Source organism: Arvicola amphibius, chromosome 11 (genome assembly GCF_903992535.2).
Source record: "Arvicola amphibius chromosome 11, mArvAmp1.2, whole genome shotgun sequence".
Classification (NCBI taxonomy): Eukaryota; Metazoa; Chordata; class Mammalia; order Rodentia; family Cricetidae; genus Arvicola; species Arvicola amphibius.
The window spans coordinates 38,434,842-38,456,015 of record NC_052057.2 but is presented as its reverse complement, the minus strand read 5'-3'; the positions used below and the strand labels follow the sequence as shown (position 1 = coordinate 38,456,015).

General features: G+C 41.5%; 1 protein-coding gene across 2 annotated transcripts in view; it reads right to left on the bottom strand.

The window, feature by feature from the left end:
- Positions 1-21,174, bottom strand: part of Bbs7 (Bardet-Biedl syndrome 7) — a 36,706-nt gene that overhangs the window by 12,603 nt on the left and 2,929 nt on the right. For both annotated transcript variants that reach the window (XM_038348225.1, XM_038348226.1), the window contains exons 3-12: positions 21,009-21,071; positions 20,626-20,801; positions 17,258-17,444; positions 15,309-15,381; positions 14,242-14,358; positions 12,563-12,693; positions 6,939-7,023; positions 5,588-5,690; positions 3,233-3,425; positions 1,405-1,479 (exon numbers count right to left, since the gene is read on the bottom strand). In XM_038348225.1, coding sequence (XP_038204153.1) covers positions 1,405-1,479; positions 3,233-3,425; positions 5,588-5,690; positions 6,939-7,023; positions 12,563-12,693; positions 14,242-14,358; positions 15,309-15,381; positions 17,258-17,444; positions 20,626-20,801; positions 21,009-21,071 — 1,203 coding nt within the window. The remainder of the gene's footprint in view (positions 1-1,404; positions 1,480-3,232; positions 3,426-5,587; positions 5,691-6,938; positions 7,024-12,562; positions 12,694-14,241; positions 14,359-15,308; positions 15,382-17,257; positions 17,445-20,625; positions 20,802-21,008; positions 21,072-21,174) is intronic.

Below are 21,174 nucleotides of genomic sequence, written 5' to 3'. Positions count from 1 at the left end.
ATTCTGCCCAAACAGTAGAGAACTAAAAAAACAAAATTAGCCCCGCATACTTCACATAACTATCCACTGTAGTAATATTTCATTTGTATTTTAATAAATAAAGCTTGCCTGATGTTCAGAAAATAAAACAGCTGCACTGATCAGCCTTACAGACCAGGCAATGGTAACGCACACACTTTTAGTGTAAGCAGTCACACCAGTTTGCCATAGCAACGGGGCGGTAGTGAGGCATGCCTTTAATCCCAGCCCCAGAAAGGAATATAAAATGGAGGAGACAGCTCTCAGATAATCTCATTCTGAGATTCCTGGAGGCAGGATCGCTATTTCAGACTGAGGTAGAGGTAAGAGCCAGTGGATGGCTGTTTTGCTTTTCTGACTTTCAGGTTGAACCCCAGTATCTGTGTCTGGGTTTTTTATTAATTGTGCTACAATCCACTTTTTCTTAGTCTGTTTTAGTTTTTTTCTTGTTTTCCTTTGGTGGTTCTGGGGCTCATATCTAGGACCTCACATCGGCTAGGCAAGCATCCTACCACGGAGTTACAGCCCCATCCCGATTACTCCCTTTAACAATATATACACAACTATCTACCAATTCCAGGCACCATCTCTTCTCTGTTCTGCCTTCTCTAGTGCCTCTAATCTGGGCTTCTCTTCTCCCTGAATTCTCTTCAGGAGCTACACCTTGCTCTGCAATGACTGCCTGCTAGTACTAAGTAGAAAGAAGAGGTGCAGCGGGCATGTCCCCCCCAATCCTAGCATGATCTAATTATGGATACTTCATAGAGAGCGAGGGCTCAACTAAAGTCCACTGAATGATGGCTTCCTGTAAGCATCCAGGAAGCTCAGAGTGTACCAGAAAGAAGGGAAGAAACAGATATGTACCAATGTAGGGCGGTACAAAATTGTAGCGTTTTCATGAAAAACGTTGAAGGACTTCTTTGGCAGAAGGACTGCATGAGAGGAGAAGCAGCACCCGCTAGGGGTAGCTGGAGATATAATTAAGAGCTGAAGCATAGAAAGGCTTTGTATGCACAATGAAGATCCAAACTTACATCCAGCAGGAAACAGGAACCTCCCAAAGGTTGTGAGAAATGATTCAGTGGCTTTGTGCTTTACAAAGACCTCTCTGGGGGCAGCACCCAGCAGTCTTGAGGTGAGCGGCAAGACTGGAGGCAGAGAAGCTATAGGGATACTAGTGTAGCAGGACAGAATAGGGCCAAGAGTGAGTTAGCAGAGGGGAAGCAAGATGAGAGCAGGACAGGACCCAGGAGTGTAGGGCGGGGCCTCAGGTTCAGGAGAGGGAAGGGCACAAGCAGGTTAGACCAGAAAAGCCAGTAAGGGAATGAGGGAAGCAGAAGTTCTTATAGACTACACTCAAGCCACGAAGGCTTTGTTTTAACTCACCTCTGTGTCACAGCTGCTAAAGCTCGCCACAGCAGAGTTCTTATCCACGTCAAGCAGATCTATTGGGACGTCACTCTAGAGCAAATACGTAGAAACAAAACAGGAAATGTTTGCACTAAGGACTCTCCTTAGTTCTAGTTCATAAGTCCTCAAATTTGAGGGTGCACATGCTTTTAATGTACTCTCCGCCTTCCCTGGGTTGTTAGAGACAAGCTTTCACACACCCCACTGACCTAGAACTCTACCCAGAGACCAGGCTGGCCTTGAACTCACAGAGGTCTGCCCCCTCTGCCTCTTGTGGCTGGGATTAAAGGCAGGCTTCATTCCTGGCTTATTCATTTGTAAAATGGGTCTCACCAGGGAGTCTGGCCTTAAAACCTAGGATCCTCCTTAGAATTCTGAGTGGGAGATTATCAGTGTGCAACACTATGCCCAACTACTGGTTTATATTTCTAGAAAGTAAATTCAATAAAGAATAATTTTTTAAGTAATAATTCTTTAATATTTGGGTTATCAGAAATCAGAGAATACTTTCTTATCTCTTTAAAGAATAATCTTCCTGTTTTTGTTTTTATTAGTGAAAAGAGGTTATCACAGGCTTTAATCATGGGGTTATTCTGATTATATCAATTATATGTGTATACATGAATATGTGCATGTAGATGCACACACAGGTGTAGTCCTTGGTCATTTTCCACCTTAGCCTTTGAGACAGAGTCTCCACTAAAACAATTAGCTAGAGCAGCTGAGCAGAAAGCTCCAGGCACATACATGTCTCTGCCTAGTGCTGGAATCACATAGACAGCCACCTATGGATCTGAACCCAAGTTCTCATGCCTGCACAACAGCGCTTTAGTGACAGAGCCATCTCCTGAGCTGACAGTCCATTTTTATCAAGCCAAATTTCACCTGTTAAACAAGCATATGATCTCCTCAGCAGAGACTTTTCTGAGAGAAAGCTGCCGCCGCCCTGTGGTGCCTGACACTGGCGCTCCTACAATGCTTCAGGGCGGAGCCTGTGGACTAACACAATGGGAGAAGGCTTCCTCTAATTAATAATCTGATTCTTCACCGTATCTTTTGAACAAAGAAATTGTCTTCTTCCATTCTGATACCATTCCATTTTTATGGGCTTTTCATCTAATAATTTTCCGTCATCCTTTCCTATTTCATGGCTATATTCTATTTTAGATAAATAAGCCAAAAAATAGTTGTGAGTTACCCATTAGTACTCCTGAATTTAACCCCTTGTGATTATCACTTTTGCCTCTGGTCTACCTAGAATCTGCTGGGTTAATAAGGAAGTTACCACCTTAGTATCTGGAGAATCAGAAAGCACATTTTACAAAGGATTAAATATTGGAGCCTTCCCTGCTTTTTGAGGCAAAGTCTCACTCTACAATTCAGGTTGGCCTCAAATTTGTAGCAGTCCTCCTGCCTCAGCCTTAAGAGTGCTGCAATTGCAGGCTGAATCCTGGCACCTAACATATACTAGAGTTTTCTAAGTCACATTATGGTTGAGATTCTCTCAGAGGGAGGCCAAAGAAGGAAATCCTGGTGTCCTTTCTATTTTTTTTTTTTTTTGAAATTGAAGTTCACACATCTTTTGGTTATTGAGTATACAATAAATGAAAAGTAAAGCTAAACTCAAATAATGTATAAGTAAACTGACTACTTAGCAGAAGATCAAGAATCTATAAACATTTAAAATTACTGTCTAGAATTAAAAATGCTTATTAAAAAGTACACATGACTTGTTTGCAAACAAAAACAAACAAACAAAAACCAAGATTTGGCCTAAAACTAAGAAGCTAGGCATTCTGCTTACCTGTATTAGGACATTATCTATTGCAGTCTGCACCTCTAAGACAAGGCTGTAGCTGGCATCATCTTTATTCAGTGTAAACTTGTCATTTATACTAAATGAAGGAACTGTTGACTTTGCTTTGCTCGACTGAGAAGACTGTTGGTGGTTTTCTCTTTCCTGCAGTACCTTAAACTGTAGGTGTTCTAACTCACTCCTGCAGGAAAACACACACACTCTTATTACCCACAGACACCGGAGATCCCTACGGTGTGCATGAACAGGTAAGAGATTTCCATTTGAGAAGCCATGCTTAGCTGATCTGGGGCAACCGTTTCACACCAATAGGAACATGTTTGCTTCTATGGCTGACCAAGGGATTCCACATCATTTATCACTGATCCCAAAACTAAAACATCTACTCAGTCCAACAGCAGTTATTACTAACAGAGCTGTATTATAACTACGAATTACCAACTCCAGCACAGGAACACAGTGGCGCTGTATACAGCACTGTTCAGAAGAGAAGCCAACAGTAGACTACACAGTAGACCCCATGAGAGACTAGAGTATGCTCCAGCCAACATAAGCGTCTCTGTAAATCAGTAGTGCAGACACACAAAAGAGGGGGGAGGTAGCAGATAGTAACATCTTGGACACCGCTGGAGTGCTATCAGATGCTGGAGCAGATTCTCTATGAGTGTGGTCAAGGAATGCTTTGGTTAAGGGGAAGGGCTACATGCAAATGAAGTAACAGTATTGGGGGCAATGTGAAGGTTAGCTAGCTCAAATATAGGTGAAAGGAGATTTAATGGGATGTATAAATCAAGGAAAATATTAATTTATCCAAGAAATATTTACTAATCAATATTACATATTTATCCCAGTGTTCCATGTGCTGAATGAACAAAAGAATAGAAGTATGTAACACAGCTTCATATTCTATTGTGATACAGAGGGGGAGATTGGGTTAGGAAAGAAAGGTATTTGGGCTGGAGGTATTTGGCTCAGTTGTTAGACCACTGGCTGCTCTTTCAGTGGACTCGAGTTCAATTCCCAGCACCCACAATGGCAGCTCACAACTGTGACTCCAGTTCCAAGGAATCTAACACTCTCTTCTAGGTATTATACTGAGTGTCTAACATAGCAGTCAGTCACTAACTCTACTTGGTATTTTTTAAGAAGTATCTGTGTGGTATACATGTGTGTACACATGTTCAAATGCATGTGGATGCATTGGTTATGGGTGCATATACATGTGCGTGCATATGTGTATGTAGGCCAGCAGCTGATGTTGGGACTCCCTTGGTCACTCTCTACATTACTTGTTGAGGCAGGGTTTCTCACTGAACCTAGATTTGTAAATTGCAGTTAACCTAGATAGCTAGTTAATTAGCTAGCAAGCCCCAAGGGCATCTCTATCGAGTTTAGGGATTATAGGCAGGCCACCACTCCTGCTCAGCTCTTTATATGGGTACTGGGGATCTGAACTCTGGTCTTCATGGTTTGCTGGCAAATGCTTTATCTACTAAGCCATCTCACTATTTCCTTATTGCAGGAACTAGGATACCCTGACTAAACCTGGCGTATCAGCTTGTATAATGCTTTCCTAGTGCTCTGTATAAACAAGATCATGCAACTAGTATTTGTGGCATCTGTGGCCTTCAACTACCACAAAAAAGATGAGCTCCCACGTCCCTAAGAAGATCGCAAGGGCTACAAGGGGTGCCCAGTCAATAAAAGTTTTATCAACTTCCATTTCCTTATTGTATGCGGGCATGAGGTCACCTTTCCACAGGACATATCAAATTGAACAAGCATGAAGCAATGCCAGCACTGGCGGGAGTCGGCATTACTAAGGTCCAGCAAGAGAATGTTACTGAGTAGAAGGGTTCACCGCTAGAGTCAATGTCAGAGTTAGTGAAAATCTAGTCACTTCTGTTCGTTTATTTTTAATGCATTGGAAAACAGAAGCAAAACATTTTAACTACCTACACCTAAGCAAATGAAAAATGTAACTCTGGATCAGTAAGGTCAAGAGAGACTATCGCACCAGATGGGTGTGGTACAGCACTCCTGGACCTAGCACTGTGGAAGAGAAACAGAGGTCAGGAGTCCAAAGCTATCTCCAGCTACAGACTGAGTTAGAAAACAGCTATGAGAGACCTTGCCTCATAAAACAAAAACAAGAAGAATAATGCATAGGGAAGGTAGACTTCAAACTCAAAATATTAATCAACACTTACTGCTAATTTTCTCAGGCCTATAAACGTCTATGAGATGTATCATTCTTACCAATAAAGTAAAGCAAGTGAGCCTTTGGGTAACAGGAAGGGAGAAGTGCAAACTCTGCTGAGATGGAAACAGCAAAAACGTTACCGTAAGGAAGCAATTTTATTCTGCATTTCCTGGTTAAGTTTTAGCTCTTCTCCTGGCCCACTCTCCTTGTGAGTGGGCTCCGTTGTCAGCCCTGTGATCCAGCCTGTAAAGATGAGTCACAAACACGCTTAGTGCTGCATGCAAAAGCTGGTAAAGCAAACAAACAAACAAACAAACAAACAAAACCCCTAATTACACTCCCCTTTCCACCATCATCAACCTATTTTAGCCCCACAGTTTCTTAGAAAACAGAACAAAAAAAAATTCAAACTAAAAAATATTCACATCAGGGCCGGGCAGTGGTGGCGCACGCCTTTAATCCCAGCACTCGGGAGGCAGAGGCAGGCGGATCTCTGTGAGTTCGAGGCCAGCCTGGTCTACAAGAGCTAGTTCCAGGACAGGCTCTAAAAAAGCTACAGAGAAACCCTGTCTCGAAAAACCAAAAAAAGAAAAAAGAAAAACAAATATTCACATCATAAAGAAAGTATTTAAACATTTCATGACACTACTTTTTCCTTGAAGTGCTACAATCGTTCAATTATTAAAAACCTCAGTTTTCAAGTATGGTGTAAATCAGTACATTATAGCAAATTTAAAAGTAGCTGAAAACCCAGAATTGGCTGTTACTAATTATTGTCATGAGAATCTACACTCAAAGACTACGATAAGATTACAAAATCTATCTCTTTAAAATCATGTTCTTTATAAGAAATGCATTAGGCCAAAATGTAGTCTCAATTTTAGTAAATACTTCTCTTTAAATCAAGGAATATAATTTAATTTCCTAGAGAAAGGCAAAGCTGTCTTCAGTATTATCCAATGTTAGGTCCAAAACAGGGCCTTATATATTTGAGGCCATAAAACCACTGAGCTGTGTCCCCAGTCATTCTCCTTATTTTTCTTTACTATTCCATTTATTTGTACAGGTGGGGGAGTGAGGGGTAAATATGCCGGGGCACAGAGTGAAAGGAGTCACACAATTAGCAGGAATTGGCTCTCTCTCTCTCTCTCTCTCTCTCTCTCTCTCTCTCTCTCTCTCTCTCTCTCTCTCTCTCTCTCTCAGGGCACAGAGTGAAAGGAGTCACACAATTAGCAGGAATTGGTTCTCTCTCCCCTGCATGGGATCTGGGGATGGAACTCAGTTGTCAGGCTTGGCAAGCACACACATCACATACCACATATTCTCTCTCTCTCTCTCTCTCTCTCTCTCTCTCTCTCTCTCTCTCTCTCTCACACACACACACACACACACACACACACACACACACAAATATAAAAAATAGTCAAAAATAACTTTATTAAGTATAGATGTTTTTCACTGTTCTTCAACTGCCCATTATCATTACCTTACCTGAATATGTGGCCAGCACAATTTCATCATAACCATCTTTCCCTATACAGCCACCCTGGATCGATGTAATGCTTTCAGACAACGTCTAAAATGAATGCAAGACCAACCACTTCATTAATATGCAAACATTTCAAGGACATGTTAAAATAAGCTGCAAAGCCTCTCTTCCTGTCTCCAGATGCTCAACACATATTTAGTGTACATCCATCCCGGGCAGACACTGAGACAGAGACAGATCCCAACGAATGCTAGACAAGTCCAGCATCTTCAAATACAGGAGAGAAGATTCAAAATAACCAGCATATCTGTATACCACTCAGTATAATCATCTAGAAAATGAAACATTTCCTAGAAGGTTTGATAAATTATATAAACAAAACAGCTAGTAAGTTTAGTCTGTGAATTTCTTCAACATTTTTTTCTTGAATGGAAAAAACTATGCTTTTGTGTATGTTTTTAAGTTAACTTCTAGAATTTTTATCATAACCTTAAGGATGTTATAATATTTTGAAATAAAGCCATATCATTTAAAAATCATACCCAGTGAATCTAAATACCAGGAAAATTTACATACACATTCATTGTCACCGAAAGTAAGAAATTTCAGTTAGAATAACTGAATGAACCAGGAACATTACATTGTTACTTTTCTAACTTAACATTTTTGTTTTAAAGCGTTACTATTCATCACACACACACACACACACACACACACACACACACACACACACACACGTAATGCACTACAGCCTGCATGTGGAGGTCAGAAGAAACCCTGAGGACTCATTTCTCCCTTCTTCCGTTCCCACCTCCCATGACTGTGGGGACTAGAATCAGTTTGCCAGGCTTGTGTGGCAAGCGCCTTGACCCACTGAACCATCGCGCTGGCCCTTTCTCTTGTAAAACTCAAAAAAATTTCTTTTGCATGTGCATGAAGTGTGTCAACTTTTATTTTCATCACAGTTTCCCCACATACTTTTCACTTTAAGGTATATACACATATGCATTTTTTTGTTTTGTTTTGTTTTTTCGAGACAGGGTTTCTCTGCAGCTTTAGAGCCTGTCCTGGAACTAGCTCTTGTAGACCAGGCTGGTCTCGAACTCACAGAGATCCGCCTGCCTCTGCCTCCCGAGTGCTGGGATTAAAGGCGTGCGCCACCACCGCCCGGCTCATATGCATTTTAATATGATAAAATTAGATGGAATTCCTTTAACATATATTTATTTGTATGTGCATGGGGGCTGTATGTGCGTGTGAGTACAAGTACCCAAGAAACCCTGAGGCCTCAGAACATCTAGGAGTAGAGTCACATGCTGTAGTGAGCCATCAACATGGACGGTGGGAATAAAACTCGGGTCCTCCTCGAGAGCAGGGCACGCTCTTAACAACTGAGCGATCTTTCAGTCCAGTATGGAATTATTTACGTTTATCTACAACCAAAAACTTACGTTGAAATTACCTTTCCTACAACCCACTGGCTCCATTACTGGCCAGGACTCTGTGGTTAGACAGGCCCTAGGCCCTAGGGGAGAACCTCCTGCTGTCACTCCTGCTGCTAAGGGGGACACTGCATCAAACTGACCCCTACTGACTTCTCTGGGCATCTCCCTCGCATCCGGGAAGCTTCTAGCTGTATTAACCCAGAGACCCACGGCTGGCCCAGGTGCAGAGGACAAGAGTCCTGAGGCATAAACACACCAAGGCTCAGAGGACATTTCAGAAGTGGTCAAGAGCGTGAGCCAGAAGCAGTGGATGATTGAATGGTAGCATCTACTGGACACCACAGCAGGGCAGCTACGTAGAAGAACTCGTAGTGGTTGTGATCATATGCACAAAACACGTGTGTGCCCAAGCCAGACCAAATCTCAGCATGGAGAGGGGAACTGGGCACATAGCCCCAGCCCAGGCATGGAGCCATTGGCAGCTGCTAGCTGCTGGGAGAGGGAGAGACTGTTGTTCCTGTGAACGCAGTCTGCTAATTCAGCCAGGCTCCCGTGGAGGACCACACAGTTGAGGATGTTTGGGGCAGCATAGCATGGTCTTGAGGGCTTTAAAACAACAACAAAAGGACGGGAAGTCGGGAGGATAGAGAAGGGGGTGGATCTGGGAGGAGTTGGAGGGGAGAATATGATCAAAGCACACAGTACAAAACTCTCAAAGACCTGGGCCGAGTGGTGGAGGCTTATGCCTTTAATCCCAACACTTAGGAGGCAGAGGCAGGCAGAGAAACCATGTCTCAAACCAAACCAAACCAAACCAAACCAAACCAAACCAAACCAAACAAACAAAAAACCTTTCTGTGATCATGAGGCTCCAGGGAGTAGAAATTTCCATACTGTAAGCACTGGGATTTTCTATCAAGACTAATGCAAGGGATTGGAGAGATGGTTCAGTAACCACGTGCTGCTCTTGCGAAGGACCCAGGTTTCATCAGGTGGCTCACAACTGCCTGTAACTACAGTTACAGGGGATCCAAGCCTCTGACCTTCACCCTGGACTCACAGGGCATGAGCATACACACACACACACACACACACACACACACACAGGCACACAGATACACACAAACCTTTTAAAAAATACTTTATTTCCTTGGGGCTATAGAGATGGCTTATTGGTTAAGAGCACTAACTGCTCTTCCAGAGGACCTGGGTTCAATTCCCAGCACCCACATGGCAGCTCACAACTGTCTGTAACTCCAGTTCCAGGGCATTGGACACCCTCACACAGACAAACATGTAGGGAAAACACCAATGCACATAAAATAGAGATAAATTAGAAACCTTTATTTAATCCCAAATTATCCATTAGTTGCAAACTGAAACTACCTATTGCAAGCTGTAGTCTTGGGTTTTTTTTTTTTCATTTTTATTGATACAGGCTGCTAGATCGGCCCCTCTGTCATTAGGAAAACAGAAGAAACAGCAGGGAGGTAGCGGGTGTTAATGGCAGACACAAGCGAGCCAGCAGACTCTCAGCTGTTCCCTGAGGTATAGGATGGGAGGTAGAGAAGACCTGAGGTCTAGCGGAAAGGTTCTCAGGACTGACATGAAAAAGCAAATCATCAACCAATACCGTTAAATACTTTAAAGCCTGAACTATTTCTTTGGCTTCTGTTTGATTGTTTGTCCCCCCCCCCCCCCCCCCCGAGACAGTGTCTCTCTGTGTAGCTGTGGCTCTCCTGGAATGCGCAGACCAGTCTGTCTACTCAGAGATCACCTGCCTCTTTTGGGATTGAAAGGCGTGCGCCACCACCGCCTGGCTCTGTGCTGGAATTGAAAGGCATGCACCACCAGCACCCGGCTCTCTGCTGGGACTGAAAGGCATGCACCACCAGCACCCAGCTCTGAATTATTTCTTACATCTTACTTGGCAAGATGATGACTTTTTACATCAGGATAAACCAGTTTGAGCTAAATCTGTAAAATACTCAGCTGTGTAATGTTTGAATTACACATTGCTCCTCTGTAACACACTTTGTAGACACTATTATTTGAAAGCCTCAGTATATCTAGCCTCTATGAGGCGTGACGAAGAAGCCCTGTAGGGAATCAATCAACCAGCGAGGATTTGAATGCTCAACCAAAATAATAGATACCCACAGGAGCGTTATTTCCAAAATCATGTGTTAATGAATTAATCCAACTAAGGGTTTATGGAAGGGGCTTTGGAAAAAGATTTGATAAATAAAGTCTTTAGGTGGAGCCTCAGAATTGGGTCCTGGGGCCTTGTAAGAGAAAGAAAGAGAGAAAACACAAACACCATCAATTTTTCTGCTATTTGTGGTACTCTGTGCTGTGCTAGGAATCTGCCAGCAAGAGCACCATGGCAGATGAAGCCAAACTCCTTCCGCCTCAGAACCAGAAGCCAAACTAAAGCTAAGGCAGCCTGCCCTCATTGATTCCAGTCACCAAACACTGTAGAACTAGTACCACTAGAAACAGAATACCGTTCAGTACAGAAGAATGGAATTCTGTATTTTACAACAATACAGATGTGATTGGAAATCATGAGAAGTGAAATAGGCCAGGCATAGAAAGACAAGTACCATAAGCTCTCATTCATATGTAGAACATCAAGTGTGGATGTCCTCACGGGAGTTAAAGACAGAATGGTGGGCAGAGTAGTGGCCAAGAGCAGGGAAGGGAGACTAAGGAAAAGTTGGTTAGTGAGTATCAATAGCTATCTATGCACTAAGTTCTGACACTTGATTTTGTATTTTGACTTATTTGTTGAAGTTCTGATAGAGAATCATGACACATAAGGAAAAGAATATTAGCCATTGTGTAGGCCAACTGTAGATAGCAATTATGTACCATATGTTTCAAAAGGCTACAAGAAACCATTTTAAGTATTTTCACCGAAGAAATATTTTTAACACCATTTAAACATTATACCCAGGGGCCAGCAAGGTTGCTCAGCGGGTAAAGATCTTGTTAACAAGCCTGACAGCCTGAGTTTGATCCCTGGGCCCCACATGGTGGAAAGAGAAAACCAGTTCCCTAAAGTTGTCCTCTGACCTCACGCGTATGCAGTGGTATGAGCTTACACACCACTTGTACACCACACATACAAGCACCTCTCCACAAACACTAAATATACAAATGTTTAAATAAGTACAACTTAAAAAATTTAAAGGAAATATATTTGGTTTTGAGTCAAAACATCATATGATACCACCATTCATATGTAGTTTTTGTTTTTATACATCAGAAAAATTAATAAAAATAAATAAAACAAAGTAGAAAACAGATTCTATGTATGCCAGGATGTTTTCTATGTTGATGCTATACCTTCTAATTACATTTAAAATTTCTGAACTAAAATTCCTTTACCTGACATTTCTTTTTATCTCAGAAAGCTGGTCCTTGCTGTCCAGAAGTGAGACTATTGTTACTCCTCTGTGTCAAAATAGTTCCTATGGAATCCTAACTATCTGACATTCGTGTCTAAGCTCTTATTACCTTAAAACAATCTCATCAGTGAAAACCAAACATTTAAGTGTTTCCCCCTCTGCTGTGTTATGATTCATAGAAACTAGAATACACCATTTAATACGTAAGAAATTAAAAGTGATATTCAAGAGTGATACTGAAAAGGAATTTATTATTCAGGTTAAAGGCAGTGCTCTGCTGTTCAAACACAAGAACAGAGATTTTGATAATGGAAATAATTTTACAAGTATTTATTTATCTGTTTGCCCCGTGGGTTGAACCTCGGGCCTGCCGCACACTAGGAAAGTGGTTACCACTGAGCAATATCCTGGTCCTTCTTAGTTTCTGCTTTGGGACAGAGTTTCACTAGTTTCATGCTCTTCAAGGCAGCTCTTGAATTTGTGATCCTCCTGCCTCAGCCAGATCTGCTGGGATTTAGAGACCTCACCACTAGGTCAGGGTAGAACAACATTTTGTTTTAAAAAGGAATACTTTACTATGCTTGAATTTACTAAAATTCAGACTATCAACACTCTCTACAACAATGGACAAATGGTAAGTATATAGTCTTGTCTTGCTTCGGGTTTACAGTATTAGGAATAGAACCAGAACGTTATATACAATTGGCAAGGCCCCCAGCACTGACCTACAGCCCCAGCCCCCACACAAATCTTCCTAAACTAACTTACCTGATCAAATCGTGGCACAGGTTCATTTGCATTCTCAAAACTGTATACTTCCACCATCCCGTCATCTCTCCCAACGAGTAGGTCTTTAACCCCATCACCCATGATGTCAAAGCTGTCAACGCACAAGATACCTAGAAAAAAGGGGAGGTGTAAGTAATCAAAGTGATGGGTTAGAAAACCAACAGATGCAGGAGAATACGTACATGTATTCATATATTTTTATAACACATAGCTATGAGAATTTTATAGAGTTAAGCTGGGCGGTGATGGCACACGCCTTTAATCCCATCACTTGGGAGTCAGAGGCAGGCGGATCTCTGTGAGTTCGAGGCCAGTCTGGTCTACAGAGCTAGTTCCAGGACAGGCTCCAAAGCTACAGAGATACCCTGTTTTGATAAACAAACAAAAAACAAAAACAAACAAACAAAAACAAAAAAGAAAAAAAACAAAGAGAAAAGAGAGAAAGAAAGAAAGAAAGAAAGAAAGAAAGAAAGAAAGAAAGAAAGAAAGAAAGAAAGGAAAAAAAGAAAAATTTATGTAGTAACCCAGAACTGGGTAAAGAAAAGGAACAACTTTATACATAATTGAATGTTTGTTTTCTCTTTCCTGTCCACATTCATCTATTTTAAATACAATTTACACAGCAATGGACCTATATTTCCATTTCTCTTTAGCTCTGACTTCTCAGGAAGCCCCAGGCTCTTGTGTCCAATTGGGCATCTTCCTGTACTCATGACATCTCAAACTTTTCGTGCCCCGAGCAAAGTTCTTTAATATTCTTCCCTGCGCTGCATCAGAACTGCTCTCTCCCCAGGCTTCCTCCATTTTCAGTAAATTACGCCTCTGATGCAGAGACTAAAGAACTCTAGGCTAAATCTCTTCTGTCGTTCTCACCCTCTGTACCAAACCCTCCACCTCTACGCGCACACGAGCGCCTCTCCCAGGACTTCCCACTGCACGCTAATTAAAATCCACTACTCCGCAGAGGCTTCTGGGACCAGCCTGGCCCTACTCTCCCGTCTCCTCAGGCCACACTGCCTTTCTACTGTCCCCCGGGAATCAAGCTCGCCTCTTGTCTCAAGAGCTTTGCAATTATTTTTCCTCCTCTTAAATATTCTTTCCTTTTCTAAAGCACGTTCACGAACACTGAGCTTGAGAGGAGCTGCGTGCATCATGGCTCTGCCATACACTAAATCACTGCACTCTCTGTCAACACCAGGTGAAGAGACCACACACAGTCAGTCGTTTGTTCTGTTTCCCCTAGCAACTATGTGCTAAGGTACAGACAACAAACATCTGTGTGTATAAACAGCCGTCTCGCTACCTACCACGCTGGGTATAGATTCTTGAAAATTTACAAACTCTTTAGAAAGTAAAAATAGTTTCTGACCCACTACTATATTCTTTAAATCCCACCAAATGTCTCAGATTCCAGCTAAGTCTTATTTCAGTGCAATAATGGAGATTAACCTATATGTCTACCCCAAACCACAAACAGCATTTCTTATTTTAAAAATTACATCTATAATACAATAGATGCCATAAACAAATAGTTGGTAAGTCAGAGGTGTCTTAATCATAAGCCTGCTATATAATCAAATAAATCAGAATAAATCGCATGCTCTGCTTTATTAAATAATTGTTAAAACTTCATAATCTGAACTATACGTAAAGTGTACCTCCACGCTTTTTGCTATTTCGAAGTTCCCACTTGTGTATTGGCTTGGATGAGGTGATTTGAACAAGCCCAAGCTTTCCGTCCGATGTGCCAAACACAAGATCTTCTCCGGAGTCACCTAATCAAATCAAAGAGAGCATCTGAATACTATAGCTTAAGCAGATTTTAATTCAAATATTACATAAAGTCCAAAAATTTCATTTGGGGAAATTCTTTAAAGAGAAAAATATCTGGCACATATGTATTAAAATATCATATAATACCACCATTCATGTGCATGTCAGAAAAATAAACTAATAAAAAACACAGAACAATATTTCATGTATGTCAGAATGCTTGTCTATGTTGGCTCTATACCTTTTAATTACATTTAAAATTTCTGAACTAAGATTCCTTTACCTGGCATTTCTTCTTTTCTAATAAAGCGGTCATGAGGTGTCCAGAAGCAAGACTATCATTATTCCTCTGCTTCTAGGTAGTTCCTGTGGAACCCTAACTATATGATGCTCATGTCTAAGCTCTTATGACCTTAAAACAATCTCATTAATGAAAACCAGACATAAATATCCCCTCTATTGTGTTGTTATGACTCATAGAAATGAGAATAAAATAGTCACCATGTCAGCACAGGTGAAGCACATTACCTACATCTAATTTCAAGATGGCTGGAGAGATGGCCCAGAGGTTAAGAGTACTGCCTGCTCTTCCAAAGGTCCTGAGTTCAATTCCCAGCAACCACATGGTGGCTCACAACCATCTATAACGAGGTCTGGTGCCCTCTTGAGGAAGAGACCTGGTCAGTCGTCCTCATCAGCTTAGACCATGTAACCCAATATGGACAAGTTCAATAGAATTGCCATATATGGGCTGCCCATGCCTGCTTCAGCATTGCCAGGGCAAAATTTCATTCCTTCATTCCATTTCAAGATGAGGAAGTTCAATAATTCATTACTGAGCAGGTAGGCGAGCAGAAAGAAACACACTCGACTCTACATTCTGCACACAACTTTCTGTCTTCACTGAAATCTTTGCACTCATTCGCGGCTGTGCATATGAAAATTGGCTTACCACCATCTCCATTATGTAGGGCTAAGACAGTGGGTGGGCCAGGAACTTCAATTTCGTACATCACATTGGATCCCTGAAGGAAAACAATTTATAAGATTATAAAAGCTGAAACTCAAAAAAGAAAACTCAAAAGAATATGGGAAATCATGGGAAGCATCAATATCTAAACTTATTAACTCATAAAACATTTAAAATAAAAGTACCTTAAGAAAGTAGGTTACAAATATAAATGTTTTTGTCAATAATTTGACATATATTAACACACTGAAAATGAAATTATATATATGCACAAGGAGAAAAATGTATATTCTCTACTTTCAATAGTTTTTAAAATCTTGAACTTTATTAGAAAAAAAATCCATAATTAACCAGATCCAAAGACCAAACAATGAATTTCTAGATGTAGAAGCCAATAGTTTTCATTTTTAATATGTTGTCTATCTGAAAACCATATCCAGTAAAGATCTTTCTAAACTCTCCAGGAACAAGTGTTAGTTCTTCTGTCTTCTCCCATGTCAACTGGTGGATTTGAGACAGAATAACTTCAAACACCTGAGCACATCTGAAGTTATTTCCTCTGGGAAACCCTGGCCTTTGGAGAGTCCCCAGATTCACTCCATGAGAGGCTGAATCATCTGCTACTTAGATAAGAAAACCAGCTGTTGTCCTCTTCTTTCCTTCCAGTTTTGCCACTTCCATAGTTCAATGACTACACCACTTACAAGAGTTTAACTTACAACACGGAGAAGAGCCATGTGCTTATCCTTGATTTATCGTTTAAGGTTTATAGACATCTATAAGCTGCAAAAGAGACAAGCTTAGAGGATGGAGTATTCTCAAAGGCAGGAAAGGAGAAACGAACAAGGCAGAAGGAAAACATTCACCTTCCCCCTTTCACAGATCCTTGCTGATTTATTTAACAATAAGAATATAGGTAGGCATGGAAGCGCACACCTTTGATCCCAGCACTTGGGAAGCAGAGACATGTGGATCTCTGTGAGTTTGAGGGTGTCCTGGTCTCCCTAGCAAGTTCTGGTCTACACAGAGACTATATGGTAATGCCATGTTGAGAAAAAAAATGATAAATAAATAAGAAAGACTATAGATAGCCTCTTGTGAAACCAAACAGAACTCTAGAAATCAGTTAGGTAATCTCAAGCTGAATGATAGACTATTCCTAGTTTGTCTTTTTTGAAAAAGGATCTCATCCATCCTGGACTGGTCTCAAACTTCTTCAAAGCTAAAGATAATCCCAGCACTCAGGAGGCAGAGGCAGGTGGATCTCTGTGAGGTCAAGGCCAGCCTGGTCTACAAGAGCTAGTTCCAGGACAGGCTCCAAAACTACAGAGACATCCTAAGGATGATCTTGAATTTCTGATTCTCCCGCCTCTACCTCCTGAATGCTTCAATTTGGGCAATCTGGGGCTCGTACCACAACATCAGGTTTATGTAGCACTAGGTTTCAAGCCCGAGGGCTTGTGCACGTTAGGCAACACACTATCATTTATTTATGCAATGAATTATTTACTGACTACTTTATTCTTCATACTGTGATTAAATGATTGCTAACTTCAAATTACCTGTCACCTTCTCTTCTGCCCTTCTCCTCCGACTCTTGAGAACTAGGAAAATAGTGAAGACGCCGAGTGGAGAAAGGGGTGACAACAGTTGTCTGTATCGAAATGCTCCATTCTGGGGACCTGCATCCAGGACTGGGGGCAGGGAAGCAGAAATAGCCTTTTCCCACCCTATTTATTTTCTAAAATTTTTTCCAAAGATCCCAACACATTTGCCTGAAGTAAGAAAGAAATTACCAAATGAAAAATATTTTCTCACAGTCAACTTAACATAGGATACTTAAAGCAGGAATTGTTAAAGAAGACTTAATCCTGAGGAATCCATATGATTTGATGAATAAAGAAAAGATGTAAAACTCCAAAGGACATCACCTGTAAAACTCGAAGCACCCTGTCCTGGCAGGCCAACACTGGAGTCATGCGGGATACCCTTTCCACGGGAAGGCAGATGACATCATTGATTTTGTCCCCAGAGAGGTAATAATGTTGGTCTTTGCAATCACAGTAATGGTTATAGATGTAGCTCGCACTGAGAAAGAGGTCAGAGCCAGATATGTACCTGAGGATGTTCAAATAACAATTTAGGACGTTTATACTTAAAAGCACAGGGAACTGATTTTCTTTCAGAGGTGAAAGAGTTTACTTACATTATATAAAAGCTTTTTTTTAATTTTCCCCCCACTTAATTTCTATCCCCGCCCCCTTTAAAGATGGGACCTTCTAGGCTGTCCTGACCTCACTCTAATAGCTGAGGATGGCCGTGGAATCATGGTATCCTGCCTCTGTCTCCTAAGTGTGGGTTAGGTGCAAATCATGCGGCTTTAATTTCTAGTCATTTGATGTAACACTTCTGATTCTGAAAGCTGAAAATGAGGATTGTAAGTTGGGCTTCTTGTCGAAAAGCTGAGAAAAAAAGGAAGACAAGGTATGTGAATTTGTCTATTTTAAAAAACGGGATCAAGCCGGTGGTGGTGGCACACGCCTTTAATCCCAGCACTCGGGCTGCAGAGGCAGGTGGATCTCTGTGAGTTTAAAGCCAGCCTGGTCTACAGAGCAAGTTCCAGGACAGGCTCCAAAGCGACAGAGACACCAATATTAAAAGAGAAACTTTTTAAATGTGTACCATGTGCCAAGTGCTATCCTAACTGATACACCCAAATTAGCACATTAGCACTCATGAGCCTATATAGAATGTTATTATCCCTTTTATAAATGAACAGCAAAATGTTAGCAGGACTAATGGTTCAGCCCGTGACTGACAGACTAGAGCTTGGGCAATTTCAGCTCCAGCGTTAACCTCACCCTAATGTGCCTAGAAAAGAACTCCTTGAAGGGAACTCACTTTAAATCACGAGTGAGGATTAGAATGTTATCTTGAAAATAAGTTCATTCACATTTTTTTAAACAAAGTTTAGCTAATAATCACAATAAGTTTCAAATTCTTCATCTACAAGGGCATTTCAAACAAATTATATTTTTGTTAAACTACTTGAAATTATTTTCACTTGTTGCTGTTGAATTCTTGTCTCATTTCACCAAACTGAGTTTTAAAAGTCCTTCTGAGTCCAGAGAAATGTTGTGCATTGCGTGGAATGACACATGGCGTCTGTCTACTATAAAGAGATGGCATGAACCAGCAGTTTCCAGACTGGTCCTCTGGCTACATGCTTAACTCAGCTGTGTCACAGCAAAGGAAGAAGTGTAAAGTCACCCCTAGTTACCCTGATGACCAGATGGGAGGTATCTACTGTTAGGCTTCCCAAGAAGTCTTGGGATAGCAGGGTTAGCAGGATTAGAAGTCAAATGGTGGTGGTGTGCACCTTTACTCCTAGCCCTTGGGAAGCGGAAACTCTGTGTTTGAGGCCGGCCTGGTCTATAGAGTGAATTCTAGGACAGCCAGGGCTACATAGACAAACTCTGTCTCAAAAAATAGAGGTTGGGTACTCCCATGGCTCAAAAAAACTAAAATTTCAGGCTGACAATTGCTCAGATGGTAAGGAGCTTGCCACACAACCCTGATGATCTGAATTCTCTCCCTAGATCTTTCTTCGGTCTCACATAGGAGACTGACTCTACAACATTGACCTCTGACCTCTACCTACAGACTACAGCAAGTGCATGGCATGCCCTCACACACCTCAGTCATATAGACCATAGCACATGCACACGCACACACACACACACACACACACACACACACACACACACCTCATTCATATAGACCATAGCACACGCATGCCCTCCCCACACCTCATTCATATAGACCATAGCACATGCATACACATACACACACACACACCTCATTCATATAGACCATAGCACACGCATGCCCTCCCCACACCTCATTCATATAGACCATAGCACATGCATACACATACACACCTCATTCATATAGACCATAGCACATGCATATACACACATACCTCATTCATATAGAACATAGCACATGCCCAAACACCTCATTCATACAGACCACAGCACATGCATACACACACACATCATTCCTATAGACCATAGCATTTGCATACACACATACCTCATTTATATAGAACATAGCACATGCATGACCACACACCTCATTCATATACTTGCTCCCTACTCCCCACCTCTCAATAGAAAAAAATCTAAAATTTTAATTGTGAGCCAGGAAGTCACTTAATTTTCACTTACTTTTATCCAATTAACTAGGAATTACAACCATTAGTGGTCAACAACTTTAATAGCCAGGCTTTTATACTGTTTTGTCTTTTGGTTTTTAAGACCAGGTCTCACTTTGTAGCCCATACTGACCTTGAACTCGTTATACAGCCCAGACTGGCCTCAAATTCACGACAATCCTGCCTCAGTCTCTCAAGTGCGCGGATTACAGACAGAAGGCACCACATTCAAGTACTGCTCAGCCTGTTAATGTACTATCGCTACCTCCAAATGAGAACGACCGAGGACACCTGAGGAAAGGGAGCCCGTGTCTCTGGAGAGGTTTTAGGTTCTGACTTCTTACATATATCTTGATCATGATTATGGCTGAACCAACCAGGCCGCGAGAATTGAGTGTATTCAACAATGTTACGCTTCAAAATAACTAGGAGAGAGGATTTCAAACGTTCCCAACAATACATTACATCAGTGACACACGCGCTAAGTGTCCTGATCTGACGCCACACATCATGAGCGTGTATCGAATATCACTGTGACTTGTAAATGAACACAATTACTATGTAGCCATTAAAAACATAAACTACATTTTGAGAGCCCCACAAACAAAAAGTGAATGTTTGCATGTGCACGCGCGCGCACGCGCGCGCACACACACACACACACACACACACACACACACTGCGAAGTTAAAAACACTGAAAACATTACAACAGCCAATCAGCTTTGCATTGAGTCTAGGTTCTGACTAAGGAAGTGCCTGTAGCCAGTTTGATTTTCCAGGAAACCATTGGTATATACTAATTTATTATTATTTTCTTTTAATTTATTTATTATGTATACAATATTCTGTCTGTGTGTATGCCTGCAGGCCAGAAGAAGGCACCAGACCCCATTACAGATGGTTGTGAGCCACCATGTGGTTGCTGGGAATTGAACCCGGCTCCTCTGGAAGAGCAGGCAATGCTCTTAACCTCTGAGCCATCTCTCCAGCCCCGGTATATACTAATTTAATCAGATGTTTGACACCAACCCAATGTGTTATAGGTACAACATATGTAAACTTGAAAGAGAATAGAACATACATGGCTTTAATGCTTTCAGTGAGGTTTGTTTCAAAGGTGAGAAACTGTTTTCCTCTCTTTGTGAAGCCTCTAACCTCAGAGCCTGCAGCCAGGAAAATTTTCTCCTGGGGCGTGTTGAGAACCCCTCCTAATTCCAGTCTCGAAATCTTCTGCCCCGGTAAAGTCTTGAACACTGGCTGCAAAAATGAAGTAGGAAAAAGTTGTGCACAAATTGTCTTACTGTAAAAATTTTCCTTGACTATAAAAGCTACGATTTTTAGAGTTATACAACCTTACAGTTTACTTTCTATGTCTCAAATTTCGGAAAATGTTAACCTAGGAGTACTCAGCAAGGAGTGCACCTATCTTTCGGAGAAACTGCTGTCATAAGCAGCTCCACTCACCACGGCCTCTCCTTTCTTCATGCCGAAGCACAGCACGACCCCATCTTGATCTCCAACAACCACCTGTAAGAGAGGGATTGTGGGTGAACACTGTCACGGTGGAGAGCTCGCCAGTGCCTTCAGGTGACACACTGTGGACGGCATCAAAAGTGATAGTTACCTCAAA